The sequence below is a fragment of the Pollicipes pollicipes genome, unplaced genomic scaffold (assembly GCF_011947565.3).
Source record: "Pollicipes pollicipes isolate AB1234 unplaced genomic scaffold, Ppol_2.1 Scaffold_7262;HRSCAF=8765_pilon_pilon_pilon, whole genome shotgun sequence".
NCBI lineage: Eukaryota > Metazoa > Arthropoda > Thecostraca > Pollicipedomorpha > Pollicipedidae > Pollicipes > Pollicipes pollicipes.
Window position 1 is genome coordinate 17,339,959 of NW_023597055.1, and position 14,716 is coordinate 17,354,674.

General features: G+C 49.2%; 1 protein-coding gene across 2 annotated transcripts; it reads right to left on the reverse strand.

Annotated features, from left to right (window-relative positions):
- Positions 1-541: 541 nt before the first annotated feature.
- Positions 542-10,130, reverse strand: LOC119113972 (histidine-rich protein PFHRP-II). 2 transcript variants are annotated; one of them, XM_037238214.1, is made up of 3 exons: positions 9,998-10,130; positions 1,784-2,298; positions 542-1,741 (listed from the first exon to the last, which is right to left on the reverse strand). In XM_037238214.1, exons 1-3 carry the CDS (start codon positions 10,059-10,061, stop codon positions 1,274-1,276), a joined length of 1,047 nt encoding a protein of 348 aa, XP_037094109.1. In that variant the 5' UTR covers positions 10,062-10,130; the 3' UTR covers positions 542-1,273. The 2 variants fall into 2 exon arrangements, with proteins under 2 accessions (XP_037094109.1, XP_037094108.1); XM_037238213.1 differs by having other exon boundaries at positions 542-2,298.
- Between the last annotated feature and the right edge of the window lie 4,586 nt (positions 10,131-14,716).

A 14,716-nucleotide genomic window follows, 5' to 3' on the forward strand; every position in this document is an offset into this window, starting at 1 on the left:
GAAGATTTCCGTAAAAGTTTTTTACTCCGCACTATCTGGCGGTTTCAGAGCGGCTCCTGTCGTGCCAGTACTGCAACGCATCTAAAGGGAGGCGCTACCTGATGTAACCCGATAATCGAGCGCACCCCCAAATTGTAGGTCTCCTGTGCGTACGTCTAGTGAACGTAGCGCTCTTTCAACCGTAGATCTCCTGGGCCTTGGCTTAGCGAGCGTAGGGGTCCTATTGCTAGGCTCACTGAGTGTATGTTGTCTTGGCGTACGTCCAGTGAACGTAGGATGTCGTGTGTTTATCCAGGTGTTTTTTCCCGCCCAGTTGGCTTGTAGCTTTCCGGAGAATTGTTTCTCCTCTGGCCGCGATTTTCGTGGTGTAGTGGAATGCGCATTCGGAAAATAAGTCTTATGAACTTCTAAGCTTGCCACTGGCCAAACAGTTTCATTGGTGATCCGGACCACTGCAAAAGTAGGATGGTGCTATATTCTTCAAATGGCGGCCGGCACCCATCGCTCCGAAATGTTTAGCCAGCCCGCAAAAAAAAAAACACGCCAAAGTATGTCTTTATTGCCATTGGTTCCGTGAACAGGTGTAACACCGAGCCGGGCACCATGTCAGTGCTGGATGACTCTGATGCTGTACAAATGGAACGCAGGCATCGAACATTACACGCACGCAAGCACAGGTCACGTCCCGCGAGTGCCAAAGCCAGCCGAGGGATCTTGCACATTTCGTAATTGGCGGAGTGGCAAGTTCGATGCCTCTCCGGCAATGTTTCGCTGTAGAGAGCACTGCCAGCCCGGATGAAAGGCGACAGGCCTGCCGTCTTTGGTCGAGCCCGCACTGACAACTCTCTCCACTCACGGCTCTGAAGCACTGAAGCACGACAAAGAAGCACCACTGACAGCGGGTCATGAAAAAAAAACGGAAGAAAGCTGTCCCCCGAGTTACGAAATAGTGTATTTCTACGCACGGGGAGCCACGACTGCGCACTTTTAAAGACGCAGAGAGCTGCCGTTGCCTTCGGTCTCCCAAACTATCCTCTGGGCTAGGGTACTTCCCTGTAGCCTCGAAATGAAGGAGAGAGACAGGGTACCAGTGACCACATGCAGACACGCGCAATCTCGTTTGGAGGCTGACCAGCTCAGCCTGGACTGACTCTGATGTGCCCGCTCGCAATGGCGAAGAAACCAGCCCCCACTCATGAGCCAATAACATCGGCCTGGTCACGAACGAGCGCATACTTGCGCAAAAATATTTGGACGCATTACGCATGCGCGCTCAATAGACAGCGTTCTGGGCGTCACTGATAGGAGTGACATCATCCCCAGGTGCGACGCTGACACGAGTGACGTCAGAGACCTCACGAAGCGCGCTGCCGTCGGCCGCGAGCGGCGCATCGAAGCCCTCGTACGTCACGATGGTGTACGTCGTCCAGTAGTCGCCGTTGGGAGTTGCGGAGACTTCTGCGGTCGACACACCGTTGCCGGGGTCGCTGCTGGAATGGCTGTCGAACGCCTCAGCGACGGAGTTGCCGGCGAGCTGAGCCGTCTCGGACGTCGGCGGCGCTGGGGACGACTCCTCGGCGGCAGTGACAGCCGCGTGACTGCTGTCATGCTCTGAATGACTGTCGTCATGCGTGGCGTGAGTGCCGTCATGCTTGGCGTGACTGCCGGCATGCGTGGCGTGACTTCCGTCATGTACGGCGTGACTGCCGTCATGCGTGGCGTGACTGCCGTCATGCGAGGCCTTACTGCCGTCATGCGAGGCATGACTGTCGTCGTGTTTGGCGTGACTGCCGTCATGCGTGTTGTGACTGCTGGCATGTGTGGCGTGACTGCCGTCATGCAGGGCCTTACTGCCGTCATGTGAGGCGTGACTGCTGTCATGCTTGGCGTGACTGACGTCATGCGAGGCGTGACTGCCGTCATGCTTGGCGTGACTGCCGTCATGCTTGGCGTGACTGCCGTCATGCGAGGCGTGACTTCCGTCATGCGAATCGTGACCATGCCCGTGATGAACTTCACCATCACCTCCCTCCTCCAGCCGCTTCAGGTACTCGGCGACAGCCAGGGCGGCCGACGAATCACTCTCGAAGGGCTCGCCGGGCAGCACGTGCCACGGCCACTTGCACTCGCTGCCTTCGTGGCACGCGGACGTGGCGCACACCTGGCCGTACTGGCAGTAGCGGTAGCAGCACCACTTGCCCCAGTGGCGCACACCGTCCGGGTAGCGGCAGCAGTGGCGGTCGTCGCATGGCTCGCACACCTCCGGCAGCTCGCAGGCCGGGTGACACAAGCCCTTCTCTGCGAAACGGCAGGGCGGCTCAGGTCAGATGAGCAGGCGAGGGGAGAGCACTGGTCTGCTTTTATGGTTTCAAGACCTTGAAGCAAATGAGTAATAGTTCTCGCTCAAACGCGCTCGTCAGTGGTTTTCTGGAGCGCCCTACGATGTGGAGCGCCCGGCGATGCTTTGCAGCGATATCCGTGAGATGACAATGCCCCTCAGCGTGTTTTTTTGAGAAGGTATTGAAGCTAATACACGAATAACTCCAGCTTAATGACTTTATCATGTTTCGCCTCTTTCAACTCTTATGACATCGCACTACCCCCGCATTGTAACACCTGAACGCATTTTAGGAACGTTTGGGAATCATAAGCCACTTCATCCAGCCATTTCCATACCACACAACCCGTAAAAAGCGTTGCTTAAAGCATCACAAAATTGTTTTGCATTGTAGTCAACCCTGTCGCTTTTACGGATTTTGTGGCCGATGTAACCGGCGTTGCAGATGATAGTTCAATTCAGCTCATGATCGTGAAATGAATGACACTTAAACGGGAACCTTTGGTGTAGTATGGAAAACCAAAGATAAGGAGTTCGATTCCCGGTGGTGTCCGTCCTTCCCGTCATGGTAAGGCGCAGGCGACCCGATATAGCCGCAGTATTTGAGTGCGTTGTAAGTGCCCAATAACCACCGACGCACTGTGTGTGAATAGCAGCGTTCCAGACTTGATCCCAGACTTCCCATTTACATGTAAGTCGTGTGGCAGGTTAAGCAATTTACAGCTGCGTTGTGCTTTGCAATCTGTTCGGCACTTTGTGAAACGCTGACAGTTAAGATCTCCAGCAGAAATGGATAGCCGCCAAGGCACCAGTGACGAGTCACAAAGGGCCTCGGTCAGTTTAAGCTCATGGCCCATCTGCATTTAACGTTTTAATTAAAGTTCGGCTTGCCACAGGCATCTAAGATCAGGCAAAAACGTCCACAATATCGATTTGAACACCCGACAGCTTCTTCGGTTTGGAGTAGTGGCTGCTTGTTCTACGTCCCGCCTACCATGTGTGGGCCGGGAACAAGGCAGTGGATCAGAGACCAGCACAATCCAGCTGGCCAGGTCACAGCGGAGAAAGCCCGCCCAGGAACTGGAGCGAGAACCCGTTGTCTCATGACAGCGCAAGGCTCTCAACAGTTCACTATTGAAGTATCCTCAGTGGCCTTAGTGGTGGCGCGGGCTCAACACATCCGTCCGGAGGCTAGGAAGCAGAGTCTGGCTGCATCGGCTCTCTCTCTCTCTCTCTCTCTCTCTCTCTCTCTCTCTCTCTCTCTCTCTCTCTCTCTCTCTCTCTCTCTCTCACTCACTCTCTCTCTCTCTCCTCATTGGTTTGGTACCCGGAACGGGTCAGTGGCGGGCCGGCTTATGCACTCGCCTCGCGCCCACACCAAACATTCGTCGAACTCTTGAATTGTGTACCGTTGCTCTCCGGCTCAACATTACATAATAGATTGTGACTTGCGACACAATTATGTAACGTGACCACTGATATTCTTTCCGGACGTCCCAAGTGACCACACGTCGTGGACACCTATAAAAAGCAATGCACAGTGTACAGCCTCCTAGCTGAAGACTTGTCCGGCTCAGAGCCACACTGACTGCCGGCGGGAGGGCCCGTCATGTCGCTCGCCTTTCTGCACCGTTTGGAATTACCCAGTGCAGTCTCCGATCAGTGCCGACGCCTCCGTCCGGTTTGGGCCAGGCTGATGGTGGCCGCCAGCCACGTCCCGCCCCCATCACAAGGGCAGACAGAGCACTGAAACCTGGAGAGAAGGCTCTGAATACCCCGCGACTCACCCGAAGGCCAACCCTAACCCGAAAGCAGTTTTGTCTTCTTGCCGTCTGCCGGGCAGGGGGGATGGGTGGTAGTCGGCCCACGCCGCCCCGCTCGGCCCGCCCCTGCGCGGGCCTCCCGGACGTGCATACCGGCCACGGCCAGGCGGCTCTGAGACTGCCGGCACGAGGCCGGCGATTTTTCCCACCGCAGGCGGGCATGGGACGGCGTGGCACCGAGTCATCATCAGATGCGGGGCGGTATGCGGTCCCCATCGTCGCACATCCGTGGTTCCCACGGCTGGAAGCGCTGTTTGGGGAGTTTGGGTTTACTTCTTGGGTGTGACCGACTGGAAATCATGTTATTTTGAAAATATGCTTCGTTTTGTGCTGATGTCTGACCAGGACATGGACATCGCCGGATAGTATCAGAAAGGCTTTTTCAGGATCGGCGACTTTTTCGCGAGTGTCATCTCCATTTCAGGTTTAACGACATGAAGAGAGAAACCAATTTGGCTTTAGCATACGTTTGGCACTGCCATCGAAAATGCGAGTCCAGAAATTTTGTGCAGGGGGGGGGGATGAAGCGAGGACAAGTTATGGGACTAAAAAAACCTATGTGTGAAGTCAAATTTGTCCTTGGATCTCAGTCAATCCGTTTTAGAGTTCTAAAAAAGCTGGTTAATGCTTCTTATGCATCGTATCCCGGGCCCGACCGGGGATCTGAGACAACAGCACCAGGCCGGGGGAGGAAAATTATTTCTCCCTGGGACCTCCAACTTTCAGACGCTGTATGAGAAGAACAAAGATCAGTTTAAAGATCTCGTCAAACAGTGAAGAATGCACACCAAACTTTTGGCCTTCGGTTGACTTTGAGGTTGCCAGAGATAACGAAATGCCAAAAACGGTTGCTCTGACAGATGCAGTTGAAACCTGCGTCTACATTTCGAGACGAGAATTGAGGGTACAGAAATAAGCGTCAGGACTGTTTGGCGCTTATTCAGACCATTCTTGTTTCTCATATGAATCAGGTGAGATCAGGTTACCGTTTACATTAAACGTACCAGTAGCCTGCAAAACGATACTTTTCTTCGTACTGTGCTGCTGCCTAAGAATATTTTATTGGATGCATCTGTGAGATAGAAGTATTCCAGACACAAAAAAAACATCTTGGGGGGTCCTTGTGGTCTCCTGAGGCCAAAGTAGATAAAATCAAAATATATAAAATCCAATAAAACCATCCAAGTAAAAAATTGAAGTGATTGCTGGGTCTACGTGGCCAGCACAATGTTTGTTTTTTTTGTCATAAAAAGTGTATTGCACATCTACAGGTACAAACGATCGCTTAGCTGTTGTCTACATTACGTATAGTCCTTTCGGCGTTTGGCAATGCATTTGCAACAAACTCAGAACAGCTTCGTTGTTACATGAATTAGTCGTTATCAGCTTTACAAACACAATAAGGAAGTGATTACACGCGCCGCACTTATTCATCTAGCCTCTCCCCTACTGGTAGCATAGGTCATTTAATTTGGATGACAGCATATGACCTTGCATGTCCTCACATGACCTGTTGTGGCCTCAGTATGCATTAGAGTGACACCATGGTGTGTTTTCATTGGAGTAATGAAATTCTGCATCCAAAATTACCCACTAAAACTGCCTATTTTAAGTTCAGCATGTGTTTTGCGGACCGTACCCACAGAGAGAGGTCATGGCCTGGACCAAGGTTAAGTGACCGTAACCATAGAGAGAGGTCATTGCCTGGACCAGGGTTAAGTGACCGTAACCATAGAGAGAGATCATGGCCTGGACCAAGGTTAAGTGACCGTAACCATGGAGAGAGGTCATGGCCTGGACCAAGGTTAAGTGACCGTAGCCATAGAGAGAGGTCATGGCCTGGACCAAGGTCAAGTGACCGTAGCCATAGAGAGAGGTCATGGCCTGGACCAAGGTTAAGTGACCGTAACCATAGAGAGAGGTCATGGCCTGGACCAAGGTTAAGTGACCGTATCCATAGAGAGAGGTCATGGCCTGGACCAGGGCTGAGTGACCGTAACCATAGAGAGAGGTCATAGCCTGGGCCAGGGGTAAGGGCTCTGTGGTCATATGATGGTTGTGAATGAGCTAATATTCTTGTTTCATATGCAAGCACTATAACTACACAAACATGCGTCCAAAGTTGTATTACTTACGAAAAAAATTGCGAAAATTTACATGGCCTCAGGTCACTGACCTCACATTTTCCGAAAAGTATGATTGATGTAAACTGTGAGTACTGTTATGTTTTATTACTGAGACAAGTTAGGACGAGGGGAAATGACCCACACAAAAATTATGTGTGGTCAGAGTTTCTTGAAGGTTGACCTCTATGACCTGCCTCAAGTCACTGATCTGGGCAGACCAAAAGTTTAAATTTCCACAAATGATGCCTGATCGATAGATAAGCAGGCATTGAAAATTCCGTGCAGTTATGATTGTTTGTCTTTGACCTGTATCCAAGACACGGGGGGGGGGGGGGGTGAACTTCCCCGCCGAGGGTGGGTTAGCTGAAGAGTTATTCATTTCATTTACGTGAAAGATTCTTCTGCCTCCCCCGTAGCTTCACGGAAACAGAGATTATTGTTACCCGTTCACGGTTCCTGACTGCTCCACTGTTAGAATGTGTACGCAGTCCATGCTCAGTCAGGATTTAGTAGTTAGCAAATTTACAAACTTTCTCCAGACTGCTCCCCCATGAGTCACGTCGGATACGATTGATAGAGCGCATGCGCAGTGGCCACTGTTCATCGTCGCGGTAATCTGAAAAGCATTACGAAATCCGCCGACTAGCCTGTCCGGCAAAATACACCGGGAAGTTGACTCCGTAAGACCTGACGCACTTCTGACGGAGATCCGGAAGATTATGGAACTCCCTACGTCATTCCCGATGACGTAACAACTGCAGGCAATTGGTGATATTATCTCGTGGGTCAGCTTGTGATCACTTGAGATGATTTATGCGATGTGTTGTAGTGATTCGAAGTGTTAATCTCCGTTACCCGTGCCATTGTAGACATTCGGAGACGTACACGCAAAATTAACGCAATGAATGAACGAATGGATAAATGAATGAATGCACGAATTCGTGAACGAACGCAAATATGTGGAAGACCTTAAGTTAAGCCAATCACTGATATCTGGCGACTTTAACGCTATGTTATCTCGTATGTTGTTTACGACTAGATTCATTAGTTTCAGTCGCGCAGCACTCAAATAGCTCGCTAAGATACATTTCGCCTTGATTTATTTCATAAGGTCAAATGCTGTGCACCAACTTCATTCCGACACGCACAGCCCATGCGACGATATCGGTGGGGAAGATCGTCGGAACGTGATCTTCAGTTTTTAATAGTTGTTGAAGATAATAGGCACCTAATCAACGCCAATGTCCATTATTGCATTGTAAACTACCTAACTCTGTATGCGACCTTGTTGAATTTACCTTCTCCTGAAAATATCTAAACAGATCGAAAATTAACACGGTTGCTTACATTCCAATTGAGGCACAGCATTAATACAAGACTAGAGACGCAATTATGACACGGCCCTCAATATAAGACGGTTTTTAATCACAGATTTGAAGATAAAAATCAACTAAGTGATGCCATTGGGAGATGAAGTACAACCATGGGTCTTATGGCGTGGACACTTTGGACGTTCCTCGTCCTGACAGGGAAGAACGCAGAACGCAGATTCAACGAACAGATCATTTTGTTGGCGCCCGCTTCCCAGATGTTAACAAACCCCTGAACATACAAGACGGAAAGGCTTATTGGTCGAGCTATGCAAATGTATTGTTAGAATTCATGAAGCTGTTTGTGGTCCGGTCAGGAACGTTACCAAATAACCAGATTGTTTTAAAATGATGAGAAACGACTTCCACGTCATTGCCATTTCAGGCGTCAAATGTAAGAGCTTAGTTGTTTTGGACAATCCGGATGATACCAGTAAGGCGGGTCGGGCAGATGATGAATCTAAGCACAGCTTGACCACGATGTGGTTGCGAAAGTAAAAGGAGCAAGTAAGCGGATTCTTAAGGGGGTGGTCAAGAACAAGATACCTGACAAATCTGTTGAATAGCTGACTCCAGACCACAGCAGGGCGTCAACATCTTTTGGTTTGCAAACAAACCATAAATCGCAGGTTCCATTCCGGTCCGTTATAGCGACACTGGGAACGCGATGGAGAAGACGCCTTGGGTGCTAGATAGGATCTTACAACAGGAGCTTTGCAACTTGTACCACTGCATCGTGTAGATACTGATGATTTCTTCCAAGACTCATTAATTCTGGGTGAGCATGACGCACTGGCTCATGCTATTCTCATTCGCATAGATGTAGCCAGTTTGTGCGTGAACATTCCAGTTGATGTTGCAGTGGCAGCTGCACACGAGGCAATGGTAGCACACAAGGATCAGACAGACACAACTGGGCTCATCATGGGTGATATATGCAGCCTGCTGCAGCCCAGCCTTATTTCGAGCTCGACTCAACTTCAACAAGCAAAAAGACGGCATGGGTATTAGGAATTCATCCACCTATACCGTAGCTATTCCGTGTCCAGATAGTTTCGAGACGTTAGCCTAAGAGCTAGTGATTACAAAACAGACCCGTTTCAATGGGTGTATGGATTGTTTCATGGTATTTAGCTGCATGGAAAAGATACTCCTCGTCACTTGCCCAAACGAGACTTACAGCAGGGTGTAGTTCACCTGTTACATGCCCGGGAAGGGTGAAAGCTCGATATCCATGTTTCAAAGTTGAATTAGTCTCTCTAGAGAGGAAGAGAAGTGATTATGAAAGTCTGAACTATTCACGAAGCCAAGCAAGACAGAGGTGCCTATACGCTATATGTCAGCCCATCCCCGCATACTGGACTGAATACCGTTCGATTCCATTGCATGAGGTCATCAAGGCTGGTTCGGCTTCAGATGAGCATGTGAGGAAACATCGTTTTGATTAGGTCCGGACCTTTTTTGAAAAGTAAATGCATCCGGCGTGTGTCCTGAACGGGATTCGACGACAGACCGAGGACCGATGGAGGAAAAAGGAGCGGGGGGGGGGGGGGGGATGGGAGGACTGGTGCGAGAGGTAGCGAGTAGCTAAACCTAAGACGAGTTAATAAAGTGGGGAGTTGTGTGTATGCCATTCACGCCATAGGACCAGTTGTGTTCTTCCTTTTCAGCATGCGAATGAGACAGCGCTGTGAAAAATAAAATAGCCTGCGCAGGAGTGTTGTTTACACACGTGTTCAGCCTGATGTACACAGGAAACACTGAGACTTGATCTGAGCCATTCCTCTTCGTCTGACCTACCAAGCCCTCCAGGCGTCTAGATTTATAACATTTTTAACATGATACAAAAACCGTGGGTGTTCCAACAAAGATGTTGTTTACGAGCTAAGCGTCATTCGTGTGGGGCAATAAATGTCGGACGTTGTAAACGATCACCACGTCTCCGGTATAACGAACACCTGAAGTGCCCGGAGAACAAAAAAAAAACATACTCCCGTGAGCAAACATGATGGAAAGTTTCCAAAACATATCTCAGGCAGATAAATATTCATAACCCTGCTTTGGAAGTCACAGTCTGAGTGACTATCAGGGTTTCTCCGTAGAGAAAAACAGTTGAATCCCTAATCATCATTATCAACAGCTGAGTTTAGGCGAAAAGCTTTCCTCCGAGTGTGCAATTTCAGAGATCAGAGCGTAATCTCATGTAACAAGGTTTTGCCATCGGCTTCGACATGTTGGCGGTGTGCTTAATCGGTATTTTGGTGGACAAATCCCTTCTGACAAAAGAAAAGGGCACACGTCCGCCCAGCCACTTCCCCGAGGTTGCAGCTCCGCTCTCACCTGCTGTCCCTCTGCCGACGCAGACGAACAAGACCAGCACCGCAGCGAACCGGAGCGAATTCATGCCTGCTCCCCTCACTCAGCGCGCCTTTCGATTCCGGACACGCTCTGAGAAGCCGGCAGCGGCCACGGCGACCCGCTCTCTTTAAGCCGCCGCGCCGCGCCCACGCGCCTTATATACGGGTTTGGTGATGTCAGGACGGGCAGCCCAGCCGGGCTTTTGGAGTCTCGTCCGAGAACGCAGCGGCCGTGGGAGGGGGATCAGCTGAAGGGAAGGGGAGGGGCGGCGGCGCTGGGGACCGGTCGGACGCGCAGCGCCCTCTTGCAGGGATGTATAGTTCACGGCTAAACGGACGTGAGCCGGGGTCCGGTTCAGAAGGCAGCCTCGTCCGCAATTAGTGGAAGTTCAATATGAGCACAAGACGCAAATATGAACAGAGGTCTTAATAGAGAACGGTGACCGGAACTGGACATAAGGACACCTCCTGGACCTGCCTTGAAAGGTACCAGCTCGGCCCGCACATGTTCGTTGTAACGTTGTCCTAAAGAAACTTCTGTATTTAGATGCGTAGATCAATGGGATGCGAGCGGATGTATGCACGAATGCATTGATTATGTCTGGGGTCTTTGGTATGACTTGCGTTAGACGCAGGGGGCTGCAGGCATTTGGTCGGATGTTAAGATGCATTGCTTGGGCCATAACCCTATCCCAGGACCGAGTTGTGGTGGTCGTGTTGTGAGCTGGCTAAAATGCGCAGGAATGCTCGCGATGCATGACACTTGGTACGATGAAACTTGCTGATGTGCTGAGTTTATGCCAGCAAGGCAGCACTCTAAGAAGCAAGATCCGCAAAATGATGGATGGCTTATTCACCTCGCACGGAACTATTCCGGTTGTGTTTGAATCACACGCTTAGAGGGATTTTCTAGATCACTGACATCAATTCTTGTCCGCTGAGCAATGGTCTTATGCTGTGACCAGCCGAACAGAACGCTTCACGAGGGGTCTTATTCCGCCCGGATCAATTCGGCCTGGTCAAATATTGCCCTCTTTACAGCGCAATCAGCCCACGATCAATTATGGCCGCCTCGGGAGGCTGCCTTCCTCATGCTCTAGGAGCCATTCGCACGTCTCATTTTGCCAGGCGTGCTGGCGTCTCGCACACCGCGGACCGCTCGCCACCTGCAGGGTGGCCGTGCTCCCTCCCCCGCCTTGGCCACGCCACTGTGCGTGGGTGGGTTTCCACAGAGAAATCCGGGCCGTCGCAAATTGTGTGCTCGGTGTTACGACGGGGCGTGAATCACACGTGGGCGCCGAACATGTACTATTAATGTTCTATTTTCTATTTCGGTGGCATATAACCCGCGCCGCAACTGATGGCTGTTCGTTGTCTTGGTGAAGCGAGATAGCATGGGCAGCTGGCACGGCGGCGTATTCAGGAGACGCAGGCGTGCGGGTACGATCAGGCTCAAGGTCAGGAGTTGCACGCTCAGCGTTGCTGTCACCAACACACAGCTGGATTAGATCGCCAGTAGAATAAGATAATACTACCAAATCTGATACGTGTCGCTTGCTGCTTACCACGGGTATATATATATATATATATATATATATCTATATATATAGGTATATATTATATATATATAGGTATATATATATATATATATATATATATATATATATATATATATATAGGTGGTACCTAGAGAACAGGCTTTCTCTTATATATTTTTGGTTGTACAACACAGCAGATTCTGCGTTTATGACTTTGGTGGTCGTTTGCTCAAGGCTCCGTATGGTGCGTTTGTCGTTTTCGGCGTATCAATGAATAATGTTACCAAAATTCATATATTTTGTTAACGTTTCAATCAGCTCTATGATTATTTCATGATCACGATCACATGGAGATGAGGATAATGGCATTATAACCATTAGATTATTATAAAATTAGATGGTGGCAGGATAACTTTTGCCTTAGAAGAGGCTCAAAAACGCTGGCGACAATTGTTAGCGAAAGAACATTCCCCAAGCTGACGGTGACCTGGCAACAGCTGCTAAGAAGTAGGAGCTTTTTGCAAAGAGGCGGGAAGCGAGGGGCAGTGGGATCAGCTCGCCTATCCGCCAACTTAAAGCTGGGGAGGAGGTACACCCCTCTTCCCTCTCTCAACTTAGAGGGTTTGTGCAGGGCACATTGGCATGGTAAGTAACGATTCTGAACTGCAATGGAATGATGCAAGCTTGTAAAACTCAGTATGACCTGTTGAGGGCTCATTTTAGCTTATTTAGTATCCATTCAGACCAAAAGAGGGCACTTCTAAGCCTGCAGAGGCCCTCTGCTTGAGATCCATTGTCGGCCGCCCGGCAACACACGTTCCGTTGCATAATTTAATCAGGGACGCGCCCGGGCACCGGGACGGGGGAGGGTCGGGCTCGCATGGCGAGCGTGTATCGACTGCAGCCTGCTGGACAGACTGAGCAGACTCGTAAGGGGATCCAATATATGTGGCTCACGAACGTGAGTACGCGACATGACATTTTGCTGGAGGCCATTCGGAGGCATTATGCCTATGCTTTGGTGCAATAGCAATAGGAATGTAGCCAAGGCGAGCGAATGGAAGGAAAGCTGTGCCCTTCCGCCTTCCTGAGCAAAGGGACTTACACTACGTCCTAGTCGATTTCATGATGATCATGTCCCGTAAATTTGCAGAACTTCAGAAAAAATCTGTTCCTCCAAATTCCTCCGAGGGAAACTGGCAGCCTGCCTACAGCGGCGGCGGAGCCGAGCTCGTCGTCTTCCTCGCACGCGGTGACCCTCCGCATACGGCCATAAATGAGCGCAGCCCGAGAGCCCAGACAGCGAGCGCTGTGCAGGGACCATCTTTGAGGAGCAGCTAGTGCGAGAGAGGGACATCCCTTAACTGTATAAGGCCCTTCACAGCCAGCTCAGCCCGCTGGTGATTCACCGCATGTTTGTCCCTCGATCTGCTGTGCCCCGCTCATCCGAGGCCGGAGCCCTGGAGCTGCCGAAGCGCAAGCTCTCGGTCACGCGGAGGGGTTATGCTACCGTGCTGCCGTCTCGCGGAGCCAGCTGCCCCGGCCGTCTCTGGGCGTCCGACACTGCCCGCGTTTCGTGCGTCCTTGAGAGCACTAAGAGCCTGGCAGTCTCTCGCCTGCGCTTGTTTGCATTGGCTCTTGGAAAACTACTGACTAATAATTTCGACTTGCAATGTGTGTGTATGCACCTGTGGAATGTTCCCGTGAATATTATCGCTATGTTATCCTGATGCCTATCTGTCTTGCTTCCCAGCCTTGTGTTTTATTTCTTGTATATGATTACGCTTACACTCAAGATCCATGCCGCATGGTTAAAGAGGCAATGTCATACGACGGAAATTGAAAAAGAGCAAAATAATGCGATCACACGGAACAGTGTTTTGTCTACTTATTATACATCTTAGACATCGCTGCCAACCACAGGGTTGTAAGTGTAGGCGTTGCGGAAGGTTGCATATACACGTACGATGGACAACGTATTTAAGTGACGTGACATCTGAAGAAATGGAAAAGCAAGCACAGATGGATTATCATAGATACACACGCTACCGCACCACTCAATCAAAGTCACATTTAGCGACACATGCAGACAATCAAACAGGTGACGCCTCCTGCAAAAATGACGTCTTTTTTGTTAGACTTGATTCCATTGTTATACGCAGCTATATATATATATATATATATATATATATATATATATATATATATATATATGTGTGTGTGTGTGTGTGTGTGTGTGTGTGTGTGTGTGTGTGTGTGTGTGTGTGTGTGTGTGTGTGTGTGTGTGTGTGTATACGTTAGATATGATTATTACAAATTTGATTATTCTTCGTACATATTTTGTTAAAAATCACAGCGAATTCAACACTGATGATCTTTTTTGATGTTTTCTCAATAAATCTGATAACACCTTCCGTTTCCTCTCGGCGATCGCTTGGATTGGCACCAAAGCTCATAATAAAATAAGTTGTAGGTTGCCATATTGCAAAGCCTGATATAAATCATATTCTTAACGTTGCATCCTTCATTAGATATTTTTTTGAGTGACAGTTTTAGGCAAAGTCGACATATCGCGTGCTTGTAAAATTCAAGCTTTCTTGTGACTATTCCTAAAATGGATATCATGTCTACATACATCAGTTTCATTGTAATGTTGGTAGGAGCGCAAACATACTACATACATACTACATATCACAATACAGACACTAATCATCTACGCACTACATGTACTCACCATTGTCAGGTAACAACGCTCACCCGCGATACGCAAATCACTCAATGCCCCTGCGCTCTCCGCCTTAATGGTGGCGGATCCTCCGTACTCCATACAGCTGTAGGGTTCCACGAGCATTTGTCTGTTGTTTATGAAAGGGTTTCCATTCGTAGATGTATTTTGTTTCTAGAGCGACGAGTCTTTGTCTCTGTGTGGAGCGATGCGACGACTTTGGTGTTGTTGGGCATTTGGGTGTCAGGTGGGTTTTGTGTTGAGTATCCGTGCATCATCTATCTATCTATCTATCTATCTATCTATCCATATATATACATAGAAATATACATAGTATATTACATTTCATATATATATATATATATATATATATATATATATATATTGAGGTCCAATGGTACAAAATATACAATTGAGGTTCAAGTGTCCCCACCACAGA

Coding starts and splice junctions, on each gene's coding strand:
- LOC119113972 (XM_037238213.1), bottom strand. CDS start 10,061: ATGAATTCGCTCCGGTTCGCTGCGGTGCTGGTCTTGTTCGTCTGCGTC. Junction 2,299..9,997: donor CGTCGGCAGAGGGACAGCAG/GTGAGAGCGGAG, acceptor GCCGTTTCGCAG/AGAAGGGCTTGTGTCACCCG.